Genomic DNA, 18,320 nt, shown 5'->3' with positions numbered 1-18,320 from the left:
ATTTCACTCATCGCTAGTACCTAGGCTTTATAGGGTAGATTTATCAAAGAGTGAAGTTAGAGTTCTCCACAGTCCGCAGCGTAAAATACCGCCTCTCTCTATTCATTTCTATGGGGTTTTTAAAGGCGTATTTATCAAATGGGGAACTTTCATTATCACCCTTTGATAGGAACGCCTTTAAAAATACCATAGAAATGAACGGAGAGAGGCGTTATTTCACTCTAGACGACTGTGGAGAGCTTGGACGCCATACGAGGAGATTAGTCGCCCCAGCCACAAATCTCTCTTCTTCGGGGCGACAATCTCCCCCCCGCCCTCTAAAATGTAAATCGTCTGGTGGAAGGCACATGCGGCAATTCGTTTCTCGTTGGAGGCAGGGGGATGGCAGCTCGGGAAGATTGTCGCCCTGAAGAAGAGATTTGTCGCTGGGGCACTAATCTCCCTGAATCTGCTGGCGTGGCCAGACTGTAGGCTTATTTTTGCAGGCAATCTGCGGAATAAGGCAAGTGTCAGATGCCATAAAAAGTCAGTATTTATTTGGCCCGTGGGGTATATCGTCTATGTCCAGTCAGTTACCGAACCCTCAAGCTGTTGTTAAACTACAACTCTCAACACCCACACGACAGCTCTAGCTTTGACTGCACGAGTTGATGAGATCTAACAACGGCTACAGAATTCATGATCTAGAGGAGACATAGATAAAACTACAAATGGTCCGCTGCAATGCTCGGGACTGTATAAAATGTACAAGGCGCTGCAGTAACAAGCTCTGAATGCCGCCAAAACAATCCCAATACTTCGGCTCTCCCCACGTGTCTCCATCACGTAGGAGAAGATTTCGCAGACAGTGGCACTCAGACTGACAGGCCTCGATACATAGCTGTGCGCTGAGGCAATGTTCTTGTCTATACTACGCTTACAAGCCCTTTCACTGTCCCATGACCTATATGTCTGGCGCCGCTCTCGGATTCTAAATTGCGTTCCAGAATCCTCAAGTGGCTCTAAGGAATTTGTCCCTCTTTTGTTGCCGTCACTCGATTAGGGTCATCGCGCAATGTAGGCGTGGCTACTGCTCAGGCACCCCGTCACTCACGGGAACCTTCCGGTGTCGGACCGGGTTGGACTGTGTTGGATATACTTTATTGTTTTGTTTTGTGTGTAGCGGAGCATGTGCTGGGCCTAGGCCGGGAGTCGCGTTTGTGTCACTGAGGCGGAGGACCATGTCCTCAAGTCGGCAATCTCAGCAACTCCCCGGGCCCGGAGGTGGAACGGGCCCCTCTTCGTCATCAGCCCCGTCTTCTTCTTCTTCAGCGGGTACATTGCGGCCTGGACTAGTCAGTGGCTCCGCTCTCAGCCGACTCGGAACTGGAGGCAGTGGATCCGCGTTAGTGGGAAGGCCGGGGAGCTCAGCTGGTAGGAAGAGGCCTTTGCCTACACCTCTGTCTAATGGCCTCATTAACTCCTACGAGGACAAGAGTAACGATTTCGTGTGGTGAGAACCTGTCCACGACTCCTTTTAGCTTCTGTTTCACGGTTACGTATGCTTGAACTATCTCGCCTGCTGTTTCTATACTACAACTCCCAGCATTCCTTGGCAGGCTTCAGGTGTTAGAGTTGTAGCGGTAACTTCCGTTCAGCGCTTTAACAACGTCATTACTGAACGGATGAAAATAATATTTACTTTTAGCCTAATTCAGGCAGCATTTGCAGAGTAATTACACAGCCACACCATTCTCAGCAGCTTCTTTCAGCTATACATTAACTTTAAACTGTCAACACTGAAATATCAGTCCCTTTTTTTTGCAGCTGCCGGTTTCTTTCTCTTGAAACAATGTGGCAGAAAGTCTTTGGTACACAGGTCTGTTACTGACTGGCCTGCAACATTGTTTCAAAAGTCTTAGAGAATAGAAAGGCAGAATAATCTTTTTAGGTTAAATTAGTCAGCAGGAGCCTTTGCATTAAAGGGGTTTTTCACCTTCCAAACACTTTTTTTTCATTTGAGTTGTTTTCAGATGGTTCACCAGAAAAATACTTGTTTTTTTTCACTTGCTTTCCATTCTTTATTTTTTTACTGTTTTAAAATCTATATTTAAGTGTAATGTTCCTGTCTGAGTCTCTCAGTTCAGTAATTCAAGGGCAACAATTTTGCAACATTTATTTGATACATTTCTCAGCAGCATCTGTGGCATATTAGCAACTATTGTATCAATTCGAACAGCTGTCTTTAATGAAACTGGGGATTCTGTGCAACAGGGACAAAGATAAGAAATTTATCAACGAAATGTATCAATTTAGTACAGTTACGGAGTCGGCGACCCCCCCCTTCCCAGAACTGCTTTAGAACTTTACTCTTCAATATTAGAGAAATGGTCAAGAATAGAAATAATTGGAAAAAATCTTTATTTCTTGTAAACGATCTGAAACCAACTGAATTGAAAAATGTGTTGGAAGGTTAACAGCCCCTTTAACAGAAAATTATAAACACAGTCCACAGAGAAAGTGATGAAGATAATAGGAGGCGCCATTCAGTTTGGCCCAGATCCTCACATGCACACTCTTGCCCAGGTGTCTAATGACATCCAACAGTACCAGAAACTTTGTGAAGGACAGATCTTAAGCAGGAGCAAGCTCCAAAATACCTTTTATAGGTCACACAACATCTTTCAAGCTGTACACATTAAACCAGGGAACTATTTTCTTGCATGTAGTTGTTGCACTAAAAATACAGCGGAAGGAATTTCCATAGCTTGACAAATTACTGCATTAGTATATGGTGATACACTTTTCCTCCGCACTTATTTGCTTCTTTGTTGGTTCCATGTCACACCAGACATTTGTCCACTGCCAGTATATTTATTTTTTGTAGAGAAACTCCTGTCTACATTCAAGATGCCCGCCAGTGGCTTCATGGCAAATTCTTACAGCATGCAGTCTGAGCAGGCTGGTGTACCTTATGCTATCACTAGATACACAATGAGCATCTGCGTTTGTGGCAGTTTTACAGCTTCAACACATTTCTGGCAGACCATCTGGTGCAGATACTGATATTGTATTGCAGCTACAATTAGGACCCAATTCGTTTATCATTAAATGTAAGGATGAAGACTCACAGACCTACTAGTAGCAGCTACTTGTCACAGATACAAAATAGATAATAGTTATAATTGTCTTTGCTAAGATAATGTGCTTTAGCAGAGACAATTCTCACTATTGTCTATGGCAAGGTATTTTTTTTGGCAATTTGTAGCTGCTACTAGTAGTTCCGCAGCTGCTTGTAGCTACAAGATACCCTGCCATAGACAGCGCTGAGCATTGCCTCTGCTAAAGCTAGGAATGCACCGAATCCAGGATTTGGTTCAGGATTCGACACATCCTTCTGCCCGGCCGAAACCAAATCTGAAACCTAATTGGCATATGCAATTTTGGGGCGGGGAGGGAAATCAGGTGACTTTTTATCACAAAACAAGGAAGTAAGAAATGTTTTCCCCTTCCCACCCCTAATTTGCATAATCTTTCGCAAAGGGCTCGGCCAAATCTTTCGCGAAGGAGTTGGGAGTTCGGCCGAATCCAAAATAGTGGATTCGGTCCACCCCTAGCTAAAACACAAGTAGTGTCTTAGCAGTGCCAATTATCAATATTCTCTATTTTGTAGCTGTGACAAGTAGCTGCTACTAGTAGCTCTGCGTGTCTTTCCCCTATATGCTCCATGATACTGATGTGTTGTTCACGGTGTCATCTCCATACTTTGACACTTCTGCTGCAGTTGCATTTATAAATCTCTTGGTATTCTTGAAAGTGGCGAGTATTTACTCCCATACCAGTCAAAAATAGCTCATGCTAAAGTGCAATACTTAAAGGTTTCCCATTCTTTCTTCTCATGTACGAACACTGTAGTTTTGTGTAATGTTCAGCAGAATGGTCAGATCACACCAGATGCTTTTGTTTTTGGGAGAGTATTTGTCAGATTTGACATAAAAGGTGCAGTTTTGTCCAAAGGAAGCAGCCTGGTATAACATGTCAGCAGACCTAATTTAAAGGAGATTTCAATCATAAAGTTTATTTGCCTCGGTGCTGATTCAGGCATCAAAGTTCACAAGCGCCATCTTCTCTTCTGAAATCTTCGGAATGAGACCAGTGTGGTGGTGCATCCGCGTTTGGCGCAATTTTCTGTTTTCCGACAACTGCACGTGTGCCGAAACTTATGAAATTTGCCGAATCGCCAATCTCATTACGAAGATTACCGAAGCAGCTGAAGGCCATCTTCAGCTGCTTCGGTAATCTTCGTAATGAGATCGGCCTGTAAACTCTGATGCCTGAATCTGCACCGAGGGCTAAGTATAACGTTAAGGGCATTTGCCCAGGGTAACACTGGGTAGGGAGGACGGGGGGGGGTCTACGAATGGTACGGGGGTAGGGTTTTTTTTAACTTTAGGGTTGAATTCTCCTTTAAGGTAACCATGAGGGAAAAATAGCAGTGGTCCCACAGCCCATATGATTATAGAAACCTCAAGATCTGAACATCAATAGAATCCAATACGCTCATCCTACTAGGAGAAATACAGGTACAGGAAAAATAAACCTAATATTTCTTAATATTAATCTGTCTTCCCAGAACAGCTTTATTGCATTTTGGCATAGATTCTGAAAAGTGTTTGAAACTCTGTTGGGGATGCAGCTCTATTCTCCCATGATAAATTCCTGTAAATTGCCGTTTCCCTTAAATATATTTATTTTTATAGTGCGGAAAAACACTTTCTCTGGCTTTACGCCAGAGTCTTGCATAAATGTTCAATTCAATTAGGATCTGATGACTGGAATGTCCATGGCATATGATTTACATTGTTTTTGTATTCATTAAACTGTTTTGTGTCCACAAATACACTGTGGATGATGTTATTAATATTCCGGTCACTATATGATATATAAATGCTTCATAGTGGTATGAAGATTGCACCGATCCTAGGCTGCCAGAGTTTGGCTGATAAATCAGCGAACCTACTTTGCACCAGAAATGTAGTGCCATGTTTGATATCATTTGCCAATTATTCTATAGTCCGTTCACAATTTATACAGGTAAAGAATATGCCCTTTGTATTAAGGGAATAATTTGTACAGTTTTGTGACCCCCCCCTCCATATTGTACTGGATAATGAGATTAATGCACTGCTGGATGATGAAGCGATACTATCCTCTATTAGGCTGTAATACAAGTATAAGTAAAGTCAGCATTCTTAGGAAGCTTTTAGGAAGTTTATCCCCTGCCCCAAAAAGTTATTAAAGTTTTACTGTGGTAGGCAAAGTATTTGCTAACTAAGCCTCTTCATATGTGTCCTTAAGCAATAAATGAAATGTTGGGCTGAAGAACACAAGGGTTTATTGGATAAACATGTCTGTCCCACTCAGACAAAACTAAGTTTATCCAACTATATCTTGTCTAATGGAAATGAAGCATACATCAATCCCTTCTGACTAAAGAAGTAGAAGTTTGAATGTGCTGAAATTTAGTAAAATTCTATATCTCATTAATAGATTTGGATGCATTTTTGTATTTAAACTCTGTAAAAGTACTGTTTAATAAATATTCATACATTATATGCTTACTCTTTTGAGGGAGGCAGGTGGTGGTAAAGGGAGTTGTCTTTGGATAATGGCTCATTGGGATGGTGGTTAATGTCTATTGATGATACTAAATAAAAATGCTTTTTGAGTCTCGATGTTTGGCATGTGAATAAAAAAAAAAATTCTTAAGATAACCATGTAGAATTCATAAAGGTTTCTACGATGGTGAGCTGCTGAGGCCCTTGATGCATCAAAGCAGCACCAAGCCGTTCCATTTCCACCGCCATGCTTTGTAGTAGTTAACAGGTGGTTCTGGTGAAATGCGGTCTGGTTTCTACCAACCATGTCCTTTGGCACTGCTTTGTCAGTTCAGAGCACATTGTTACACAAGTCCTTTTGTTGTTCACGGGGAAAATTAATTCTTGTATGCAAGAGAAGAAACCCTTTAAAGAAATGGGAAAAAACCCATAGAGGAGTCTCACTGTCTCATAAAGACTCAGGAGTCTCATAAAGTATTAAAAGACACACTTTATTTGGCAAATGATTTAAAATAAATACATTTTGGACAAATCTATGGTGATGTGCATTACAATCACACTAAGTAAACTTAGTGTACTGTCTGTGGGCAATTAAAAAAAAAAATCCCTCACATTAGAAATCCAAAGACTGATAATAACAATTCTATATCATATTGAGCATTATACAAAAACCTCAAGGAGCACAAAGCATTTTATAATTTATATCCATAACCAATGAAAGACCCAAGGCTTAGGGGCAGATTCACTAACTTCGAGTGAAGGATTCGAATGAAAAAAATTCGAATTTCGAAGTATTTTTTGGGTACTTCGACCATCGAATTGGTTAAATTCGTTCGAATTCGAACGAAATCGAACGAATCGAAGTAAAAATCGTTCGACTATTCGACCATTCGATAGTCGAAGTACTTTCCCTTTAAAAAAAACTTCGACCCCCTACTTCGGCAGATAAAACCTACCGAAGTCAATGTTAGCCATATGGGGAAGGTCCCCATAGGTTTGCTAACCTTTTTTTGATCGAAGGATTTTCCTTCGATCGTTGGATTAAAATCGTTCGATTCGAAGGATTTAATCGTTCGATCGAACGAAAAATCCTTCGATCGATCGATCGCAGGATTAGCGCTAAATCCTTCGACTTCGATATTCGAAGTCGAAGGATTTCAATTCGAGGGTCGAATTTCGAAGTATTTTTAACTTCGAAATTCGACCCTTAATGAATCTGCCCCTTAGTGTTGTTGGAAAAGTCCTCACCTTAATTCCCATGGCCACAACCCCAATGCACATTTCATAATACAGCTTCTTCACACCCCAATGCAGCTATGCGCTCTGTACCCTGTTGTATTAACGTTTCCGATGAAGCGTTTCCAACTTTCCCCCGATTGTACTGAAGCAGCTTGGGCCAAATAGAATTAAAATTATATCGCAATGTTAATAAATCTGTGGAACCTACAAGCAGACAGTAGGCCATTAAAATAAAATAATTTGGAGGGCAGCTTCCCGCACGTGGGCCGCCCTATAAAATATATTCAAATGTTACTCAGACTTGTTAAAAGAAGAAGGGTTAAATAGTTATCTATTTTGATGCAGTTGACTTCCTCCAAAGTATTCAAGTCTTTGGGTTTATTGTTATAGCTCCAGTATTCATATAATTATTACTGTTGTAAAAGTTTCCTTTTGGGAACTGATGTTTAAAACACTAAATTCAGTTGCGCAATCTGCTTTAACCACTAGCCATATGTGTTTTCTCTTGTAAAATATCATATCTCTTAAGCCAATATAGAATGTGTGTTCTGTATTAACTTAGGTCTCATCATACTCTTAACTTGGCTCATTTCATAGGCTACCCATTATTTTGTTTCCGTCTCTTTACTTTTTCTCACTTCACATTATAACGTGCATTTCCCATTAATCACATTCATTGGTGTTCAGCTTTGCAGTTTCATCCTTAGAAGAAAGAATCCTCACAAACAACAAATGGCAGTTTTGCCAGATTATGCAAGTTTTTATTCAAGAGGTTTCTTCAAATGATTAGTATATTCTTTCAGAATGATATTTGGAATTGTCTAATGTGCAACTAAATCTGTGGAAACCCATTATCCAGATAGCTCACAAAAGGTATCCTGCACCCTGGTTAGGAATGTTGTACATATATACTGTTGGCTAGGAAAATTTGGTACCCCCCCATGAAATCCAAAATTCCTGTTATAATGGAACCGTGTGCTATGTTACTTCAGAGCCTTACCCTAGCACTTTTGAAGGTAAGGGCTCACACACTTTAAAACTCATAGAAGGGGATTGTAGCAGCAAAGAATAATAATAAAAAAAAAATAACTTTTGTCACAAGATTGTATTTCTAAAGCAAAACAGTTGATTGTTGATTTCTGCTTAAAATGTTCCTTTAATAGTAAAAATGATAATGCAAATGCAAGATTTAGATTTGGGATTTTGTCAAATCAATCAATTGTTGCAGTGTGAAGCTGAACCAAATCCTTAAACCCTTAAAGTCACCTGATGCTAAAGCTTTGGACAACTGAATGCAGAAGTTTCATTTTTTCCAATTTTTTTTTTTTCATTTGAGTATGCATATTCGTTTACGATTCGCCTCAGTATTAATCTTTCATGAAGGAGTCAGCATTTAGCCAGATCCTAAAATTATGGATTTGTTGCATCCATATTATATAACCTGTGTTTCTTAGCAATGCAGTTCAATGGGGAAATTTGAAGTGACAATGTGATGATTATTAACATTATAGTTATACGGATTTTTCTGTTTTATGATTTGTGACAATCTTTTTATTTTCTGTGCATTTCAGCCCAATATGCTTTGAAATGATTGAGGAAGCATACATGACTAAATGTGGACACAGTTTCTGGTAAGTTACTGTTTGCTTTCTCTTTTGGTATAACAGAGGTAAATCTGATTGTCCCATCTAGTGAAAATTTTTAGCCAAGTTTCACTGCGGAAATGGCACCCATAGACTACAATGGGTGAATAATTTGTTCCCCCATAGACTTAAATGCATTTCGGGGTTTTTTTGTCGAAACAACTCAGATTTGCCCTTCACTAGTCCCAGACACTTATGAATTTCATCATTTACATTGGAAATTTTTACATCTGTCTGCACCCCAACAATAAGTAGACTATTTTATTGGATTGTCCTAAAATATATATATATATATATATATATTTTCACACAATAAATTCTGCCCGTGTAGGGCCACCTTTAGAATGCTACTGTCTACATCAAACTAAAATATGACCTTGGTTTCCATCAAACATAATTTATAATGTCATTTCTATGTTGTAGTACTAAATGCTTTGCAGCTGGTTGTTTGCATTCATGTGATCTCAGTTCACTAAACGTTTAACTAAGATGTCCTTACTGTAGCTTGTTTCTGGCTTAGTCTTCAGGCACTACCTGACAGATTTTTTTTTTAAAGTACCTCAACAGTTGTAATTGTGCGGTACAGGAAGGCTACCCTAAAATTGTCTCCAGTTAGTTGGTCACTGGGGACTAATTGCTGCTGGGCTATACTGTGGAAAACCTACCCCAGAAGTCAAGCTAAGTGTTTACATATGCTGTCTGCAATAGCTGAAAAAGCTTACTTTTATGAATTCTGAAGGCTGTTATTTGGTAAAAATCCAACAATCTTATACCCTCAGATCTTTGCTTTTGTTTTCTAACTGTTGATGTCTAATTGCTGATTGATTGATCTGGGCAACATCACCAGTAATGTGTCACTCCACTTTTTACACAGCATCATAAATAGTGTTTGCCTGTGATTACGCCCACCCTCAAAGATTGATCCATTTTTATTCCATTATACAGAGTACCATACCTTAATGCAGGTGTAAAATGGAAAGGAAGGAAGACAGTGGTGGATATTTATAAACACTTCGCAAATTTGCACATGGGTGGTAACCCAGGACAACCAATCAGATTATTGCTTTCAGTGTTCAACCTGCCCCTGCCTGATCGGCTGTTATGGGTTAGGTGCACATTTTTCCAGTGTTTATAAATGAGACCTTGTATTTCAATTTTACAGAGGCTTCCTTCTCTAATACTACTGTACGGTACTTTGCAAAAAACAATTTATGATGCCTACATTTTTTTTTAGCAAGCCTGCTTAGTATTATTTGCAATTGAATCTACCCTTGTTAAGTGTGTTAAAATGTAAGCTGAGCAGAGATCCTCACTCTTTTGAGTCCATTTTCTGCTAGTACATCCCATGTAGATAGGAGCTGGTTGAATTTATTGTCCATACTTTAGCTATAACTAGTTGCATTTTATACCAAAAAAAATCTGTTCAGTGTTTAGTTACCCTTTACATTCTAAACAATTTGTTACAAATCTCATGCTGTCAAATACATTACCTAAGTATTTCCTTGACTGTACTGGTTATTGGTTAGTATGAACCTTGAAATCCATGAGAGTTACAGTTCACTAGAGACCATTGCTTCTTTATATTTTGCAGCTGCTTTAAAAATGTATGTTTTCCCGTTTTAACCATTGTTTTTCTTTTCTGTTTCTTTTGGCTTTATTTCTAGAATAATCTGCATAAGTCAATAACTGATGTCATTACAAACTATTTGGCCTAGTTTGAGCCAAAAAATAATTACATTTTGTTTGGACAATGCATTTTTTTTTCTTTTTATGTTTCAATACTCTCACTGCTTGCCTCCTTGGTTATGTTAATTGGAAAATACAGAATTCCTTTTTTTGTTCATATTTTCTCATGGATACTTTGCTGCCTTTCATATAAATGTTCTCTGTCCTTACTTGAACTCCGATCAACAGATATAAAAATGACATAAACTTTACAGTTTCACATTTTAAGTGTGCAATTATGGTCTTGGTATCCTTACACTGGACTACTTTAATTCATAGATCACAGTAGATGTCCGGTATTGAAAAAAACAGTCTGTTTGCTGTATTTAAACTTCCTTATGACAGCCATTGCATAAAATCCTGCATCAGGTCATGTACCTGCTGTAGGTTTGTGGCAAGCACCTTTTTACACTTTTATTACATTTTTTAACGCTTTCTTACCCCGACTTCTGATGATGTCACTTTCTATTTGGTGCAACAGGACTTCCAATTCCATAGTGGCCAGGTGGGAGAAGGTATTGTTCTGAATAAGGCAGTTGCATTTTGTATTGTGTAAAAATGCAAGTTGTGGGTCTTGGTAAGAATTTCAGAACTTGGACCCGTGTATGCCATTGGGCTAGCCTCCTCAACAACAAAGTCGGTGTAGCTTAAAGGGGTACTATCACGAAAATGAGAATTTAATATAAGTTTCATCATACTGGAATAAGAAACTTTCTAGATACAACCAAATTAAATATTCTGCATGGTTTCTGAAATAATCAAGTTTATCTTCACTATCCCTCTCTCAGCATCTGTATCTCTTCATTCTGTCTTCTTGTGTCAGATGGGAGTCATTGATCCAATATATCTTATGGGGGGGGGCTTCCTTTCCTAGCAGATAAATTAGAGCTCACTCAAATAACTGATTCCAGTAAAAATAAAATCTAACAAAATAACTGCCTTTTGCCAAAATCCTGCTTGTAGAAGACATGATGTCTGGTGATTTTAATAGTGAGTGAGCTCTAATACATCTTCTAGGCAAAAGGAGCCCCCCTATAAGATATATTGGATCTAACTGTCAATGAAAATCTGACTCCCAATGCTGCATGAAGAGAGAATGAAGATAAACAGATACTGAGAGAGGAATAGTGAAGATAAAGTTCAGAATGCTGAATCTTATGATAAATTTTCATTTTCGCAATCATTCCCCTGTAAGCTAGAAGTACTGCTCATCATGAAGAATATTGATAACATGAATTTCTTTTTGATTCCCTTTGGTTGAAGCATGTTTGAAGCTATGTATACATATCATTAGCAAGCAAAAACATTCAAAAATGCCCATGCGTTTGTAGCCTTTTAGGCCACATATCATATGAAGATTGTTTCTCCAATTGAAGGTGTTTGCTTTAACAGCCTGCATTCTGGTTGGAGGAAACAGTACTATTTTTGAAGTGGACATCCAAGTTTGGTTACACATATGCATATAATAACTGGGTCTCCCTGCTTGCTCATTATGCACATGCGTGTGACATCACAAAAAAGTATGAAAACCGTTAAGGCCCAAATTAAATATGCAGCCAAGACTGAACCTGGTTTATAGGCTTCTATAACTCATTTATTTGCAAGGTTTGAAATCCATTAACAATCTTTTTATAAGAGGAATGTTTCCCCCTAAATGTTGAACAAAGGCATTCTTATTGTTAGCACTAAATGGTTTTTAACCAGCATTTCTGAAATTTTTATTGCTTAGCTTCTCCTAAGAATGGCAGACACTTCATTTTAATAAGCTGGAAGAATTGTACAGGTTATAAAAACTCTTCAGTGAACCAAATCCAGGATCTTTTCTTGGGTAAATTTGACCCAGCACAAGTGAAAAAAGCACAATTAATAACTTCAATCTAATCCAGTTAAATCTGACAGCTACGGTATTCTGATTCCACTCCATTTTTCATGGCATCCAGCAAAGTCAGACTGATTACAAATCCAGATTAAAGGCTGTCTTCAGAATTCTGTAAAAAACATGATGCGCATAATGTACGTAATGTATTTCAAATCACTGCTGCATATATTTGAAAGCATTGGGTAATAATTTTACTTATTTGCTGCATTTGTGCCATTGCAGTTTTGCAGCTTTAAAGTGAGATGCCCTTGCAGAAATAAAGCTTCTGTGCTAACCATCACAATCGATCCTCGTGGCTGTTTTTATTAAGGAAAAAATAAAGCAAATGTTTTCAAATCGCATCCAGGTGTCAGACCCCCCCCCCCCAAAACCCCTTTTAAAACTAATCGCAGCTGCCTCCCTGACGTTGAATAACCCTGGAATAAATCCATCTTCTATTATAATACAGAGGGGGATCATTTTAAGCCCTTTGTTGCTGAAGGGGCCTCCTTGTGTTGTGGAGCAATGTAGTTTTAACCTTCCTGCCAATAAGTTACTTTGCCAATATGCTCTGAAGGCCTCTCATTTGTTTTTGCTTATTCTTCTCTACCCTTCCAAACAACTTTCATTGTTAAACGAAAAGGGAGATAATGCAAAAACCAGTTCACTCAACACAGACTTTATAATCAGTGCAGCCATAATACATAAGTAGATAATACTCCATGCATAAGGAATGAATGTGCCACTTTAGAACTGATGATTAATTATTAAATTAACAACTAAAGGCTACTCTGTATGGCAATTCTGTACCTGCACCACCTCCTTCCAATCAGATGTAATTTAATTATGGCAGCGTCTGCATAGAAGCAATAGGTCTTGTACCCAGCAATCATTTTGAGACATACCAAATGTAATATTTTCTGGGGGTGTTCCATCAAATACTGTTCAACTAGTAATAGAGGCAGCCCAAACATTTTGATGGTTTAAATTGTGCAGCCCTGAAGTTACCTGAAACATAATGTGTGTCTGCCAACTAGGGTGTTTTTCTCTAACAGTACATTAGGATTTCTTAGCACCTATGAAATTAATATATTAATATAATATAATAGAACAGCATTTAATGTTATGATTCCTGTACAATGTTTGCTTTACAGAATACCACACAAAATCTGGACTGCACAGCACCAGGGTATATGACCCTATATGCACCTGTTTCAGGGTACTGTGTAATTGTGTAGTGGTAATTATCAGAAGTAATGGTCTTGTACAAAGTGAGTGGTTAAAAAGGTCTGATAGGCAGCAGACTATATGTGCTAGTGATTGTTGGTATTTTTTTTTTAGTGATATAACGGTGTTCAGATCAAATGGAGTAATTATCTCGTTGCTTTTCAGGCACATCACCTTCAGATAACTTATTTTCATTATATCATTCGTAATATCTTTTCTCCTCAATATTTTTTTTAAAACAAATGTTTTCTTTTACACAGCTATAAGTGTATCCATCAAAGCCTGGAGGACAATAACCGCTGTCCAAAGTGTAACTATGTGGTAGACAATATAGATCATCTCTATCCTAACTTTTTAGGTGAGTGTGGTGTGTGTGCTCTTAATTCATTGTAATTTTCATAAATGTCTTCCCCTGCTAGGGAAGGCTTTTTAAGGCTCTTGCACGCACAATTTTTTTCTTTTAAACGCATGCTTAGTGCGGGAGAAAAAACATGTATTGCCAAACACAACCATTTGTTCTATTGCTAGCTGAACGCTCATCAAATGCAAGAAAGTGCAACTGAGTAAAACAGGCAGAATATAATGGAATCAATTCGTGAATGCATTTATTTGTGCTCAAACCTTTTTTAGCAAGTGGTAAACATAATCCTTTGTAAAATCCGGGTATAAATTGATCACTCAGCTTCACATTGCTTATTCCTGTTGATTAACACACTTATTCAGGAATAGTAAAAGAAACCAATGGAATTAAAGGGGATGTTTATCTTTTTTTTTCAACATCATAATCTTTATTGTGTGTCTAATCATGACATACATATGCATTCACGATCATTCTTTACTATATCCTTCACACATAAAGAGGTCAAGACTTAATGCATGTCAAGCTGCAAAATGTTGTGAACAATACATTAAATAAAGTTTCAACCAACTAAATACGGGATTATGCTTCTTGTTTCGTTGCATGGTGGCATTATGGGGGCCTTCATAAGTTTGGGGCCAGTTTGTGCCTGGTAACCTTAGGGGGAAGGCCAGTTGCCCCAAACTGCCTCAAACATTTCTGAAGTTGATCTCTTCGTGTTCAGGGATTGCATTTGGTTGATTATATATTTTCTTTTGTTCCAGCCAGAATTGGTGGCTTGGGGGTCTGCCTTTTTCCAAAGCATGGTTATGCATCTACGGGCTTGGAACAGGCACTGACGTATGTTTATAAGTTGGCATTTGTTATATTGCGAGACTTTGCATGTGCTTAGTATGGCCAGTTCTGGAGAGGGTTGTAGGTGTATTGCTGCCGCCTCTGAGATTGTTCTGAAGACTTCTTGTCAGTAGTGGTGCAGGCTGGTGCATTCTCACATCATGTGTATATAAAGGAGCCTGGAGCTGCTTTGCATCTGGTACAGGTGGGGGAATGTTGGGGGTTCATTCTCTGTAGATGCGTTGGCGTGTAGTACGCTTTATGTGATCTCAAACTCTTGTTTGAGTGTTTCAAATGGTTTGAGGACGTTGTCTTTGAATATGTCTCTTACTAGTTTTATGCCCTTGCTAGACCATGGTGTTGTTGCTTTAATGTGTATGAACTCTCGGAGTGGCAGGTTTTCCCAAATGTGGGTGTATGGATGTTTTGCCTGGAATGTGCAAATTTTTTTGGGAGCACAGCCATGTTTTCCGTCCCAAGTGGATTATGGTGTTCTGGTCTAGTGGCTCTGCTTGTCAGTGATCTCTGTAGCGTTTGCAGGATCGGTGTCTCGGGTTCACGTGTTGCCACTAGAATGGTGGTTGATGGGCCAGTGATGATCCAGGGTTTTATGTGTGCCAGCCGCATGGCCAGGGTATAGAGTTCAAAGTCTGGTAGGGCCGCCCCACCGTAGGCTGCAGATCTCTTCAGGATGTCAAATCTTCATCTAGGTCTGCCTGAGCCCCAGATAAAAGGCCCCATTAGTTTGTCCAGTTTCCGAAAAAAGGTTAAGTGGATGGTTATGGGTGAGCATGTAAAGGATTTGATAATATGGTCATCTTGATCAGGCTGATTCGACCCTGTGGGTTAAGGGGTATGCTTGCCCATTGTTTGAACTTGGCTTCTACCATCCCTAGTAGGATGAGGTCTCTAATGATATCACCACTCCCAGATATTTGAATTCTGATACTACGGCCAGTGCATGCCTATTGGAGATGAGGGTGTCCGCTTGAGTATCCACTGGAAATAGGCTGTATTTGGAGAGGTTTACCTTTAGGCCGGAGTAGTTTCCGAATGTTTCAAGGGTATTTGCCAGTTTGTCTAACTATGTGTCACAGTCTGCTAAATATGGGATGTCCATCTTTAAACATGTCTGAATTTGAACATCAAGTGCTTTTAAAAAAAATTCTAATTGATCTAAGTTTTAAAAAGTTACGGTTCTCTGCAGCTGCTCTTTACCAGTTCTACAGTTTCTCCAGTTTCTTGTCCCCCCTCCACCACAGAATTGCAAAAAATCCTAAAGCTTCCTCACATGTCCCTATGTGTCATGAGCCTTTAAAACTTCTCTATTTGTGTTCAGTGATACTGTATGTTCTTATAATTCATTAAATTGCTTTCTGATTGTATTTTTTCCTTTCAGTAAATGAGTTAATCCTCAAACAGAAGCAAAGATTTGATGATAAGCGTCTGAAGCTGGATCCATCGGTGAGAGCTGTATACAAAAATCACAGGCTTGGTTAAAGGAGAAGGAAAAGCATATTTAATTGGGGGTGCCAAAAGTTAGGCACCCAAGTGATTATATAAATGTATCTCACACTAATGTATACTGGAAAGATCTACATTTTCTTTTATTATGCAAAATGTATTTTTTCTATTATTTTAGGTAGAATTGTCCTTTATTTTTTTTCTTTTACAAAGCAAAAGTACATTTAAAACATAACTGCTTTTTTAAATCTATAATCTAGGAAATGCAGCAGCAAGTATTGGACTTTAACCAAAAATCACAAGCCAAGAAAACACACACAAGCCCGTTTTCTTTTTGTATCTAATGCCAGTAAAATAGAGAGTAGCCAAATTCCTCACATATATAAAAAAAGAGTAGAGAACCATAATGGAATGCTTTAAATCTTGCCAGGAAGTTAAAAGAAGCATGAGCCAAGCATCCACTCACATTGGCCACTCAGCAGTGTCCGAATACATCCAGAATATGTCTCTGAATAAATTATAAGGCAACAATGCATGCATTCCTTTCTCTATTATCATTCTGATTTTACAGTTTATTTTGTAACAGGCCCATTGCCAGCATACTGGGGCTACATTATGTACATAGGTGCTAAATTTCCTAAGTGAAGTTGCAGTTTATCAGCAATTAGTTTTGGACATTCTAATTCGAATCAGAAAATTAAAGCAAAGACCTGATTGGTTGCTGTTGATGGTTACACTTGAGAAATTTATACAACCTAAAGCTAATGAGAGAAAATATTTAAACATACTTCTATTTTAAGCACCAGGTGCCAAAATCTAGTGAAGGCATAGGCTACTGGCATTGGTTGTCACCTGCATATGGTGTTTGCCCATTTCCTGTACCACAGAGAGTCTTAATGACTTGTCCAGGGAGCTGGCACAAAAAACACCACTACAGTAGGCCTCCCTCACTTAGCAACCAGAATATAAACACATCATTTTCAGTAATTTCCTTATTAGATTAATCAGACTTTCACACTGGATGCTAAGGAGCTAAATGTCAACTTTGCACAAAATTGTGTAGATTACAATATGAGTAGATCAGTAGTTATCAGTTGAATGTGATTTGATACAACTGTCCATTCAGACATTGCCCGAATTTGCCTCACGAGGAAACTCGGGCGACTTCGGAAAACGATGCGCCGCATGTAAATTGCCGCAGGCGGTTTTCATTTTTGCCAACAGATGGCGGGGGAAGGCAGTTCGGGGAGATTGTTTCCCTGGAGAATAGGCGATTTGTCGCTGCAGCGACTAACCCCCCCCCCCCGAATCTGCTTGTGTGGAATGACCCTTACATTATATGTAATCTGTGCGCTAAACTACTAGTTAGACACAGAATATATGTCAAAAACACATCTTGTTTATGCATCTTGTTTCTTAATAGAAGGCTTTTATAATAATTTATTTTCCCCTCTTTCTCAGAATGGGCACAGGTGGCAGATATTCCACGATTTACTAGGGGCAGACCAAGATAATCTGGATTTGGCCAATGTAAATCTAATGCTGCAGCTGCTTGTCCAGAAAAAAAGGCAATTGGAGGCTGTAAGTAAATTGAAAGCACAAACTTTCTTCTTAAAGAAAATGCCATTTACTAGCATAGTGAAAGAAAAAATATGTACATCTTATTTTAAATGTCAGATTTCCAGCATTTCTATTGTTGACACCAAACATGGACACAGTAATTGTTGATATTGCTGTCCTGCAGCCAGGGGCGTAACTACAGAGGAAGCAGACCCTTCAGCTGCAGGGGGGGCCAGAATGTATAGGGCCTCCATGAGGCCATAATTAAAATACAATTTCAATAAATATTGCTAAAACAGGTCAACCTCTAGACATTTTGGGGGCCTGAAAAATAATTTGCTGTGGGGCCCAGCAACATCTAGTTATACCACTGCCTGTAGCCCTAAGTCCTATGTTATATTCTTTCAGGGCACCCTGTTCCACCCCTGGTTTGTATGAATGTCCTCCACTTGAACTCCTAAAATATACAGGCCGATCAATCATCTCCTGATAAAACTGATTATAGTGCGTACTGATGGAACGTCCTACATGGTTGGGAGATAGGTGAGGCAAAAGCTCCTGAATGAACTTGCATTGTGCTGTCTGTATCTGGAAGCACATGGTCCTGTATAATAAACCAGGATGACTGCCTACACACCATTCTTAAAAAAAATAATATTTTACCCTTAAATTTACGCAATACATTCTAGAGATAGCTTGATTTACCATATGGCTTATCTGAGTCATCTGTTCCATACTAATTAAAAGTATTTTCCGGTTGTTGATTGTCATGTAACAAGGCCAGTTGTATAAACAATGTACCAAAACCGTTTTCC

At 38.9% G+C, this 18,320-nt stretch overlaps 1 protein-coding gene across 2 annotated transcripts in view; it reads left to right on the top strand.

Annotated features, from left to right (window-relative positions):
* Positions 1 to 379: 379 nt before the first annotated feature.
* cop1.L (COP1, E3 ubiquitin ligase L homeolog) overlaps positions 380 to 18,320 on the top strand; it is a 93,637-nt gene continuing 75,696 nt past the window's right edge. The window contains exons 1-5 of one of the 2 annotated variants that reach the window (XM_018258478.2): positions 380 to 1,492; positions 8,408 to 8,467; positions 13,550 to 13,647; positions 15,881 to 15,945; positions 17,407 to 17,526. In XM_018258478.2, the coding sequence (XP_018113967.1) occupies positions 1,221 to 1,492; positions 8,408 to 8,467; positions 13,550 to 13,647; positions 15,881 to 15,945; positions 17,407 to 17,526 (615 nt within the window). In that variant the 5' untranslated portion in view covers positions 380 to 1,220. The remainder of the gene's footprint in view (positions 1,493 to 8,407; positions 8,468 to 13,549; positions 13,648 to 15,880; positions 15,946 to 17,406; positions 17,527 to 18,320) is intronic. The other variant, XM_018258479.2, reaches the window with a different exon arrangement.

Source organism: Xenopus laevis, chromosome 4L (assembly GCF_017654675.1).
Source record: "Xenopus laevis strain J_2021 chromosome 4L, Xenopus_laevis_v10.1, whole genome shotgun sequence".
Classification (NCBI taxonomy): domain Eukaryota; kingdom Metazoa; phylum Chordata; class Amphibia; order Anura; family Pipidae; genus Xenopus; species Xenopus laevis.
The sequence above is the reverse complement of the archived record's forward strand: the minus strand, read 5'-3'. Positions and strand labels throughout refer to the sequence as shown.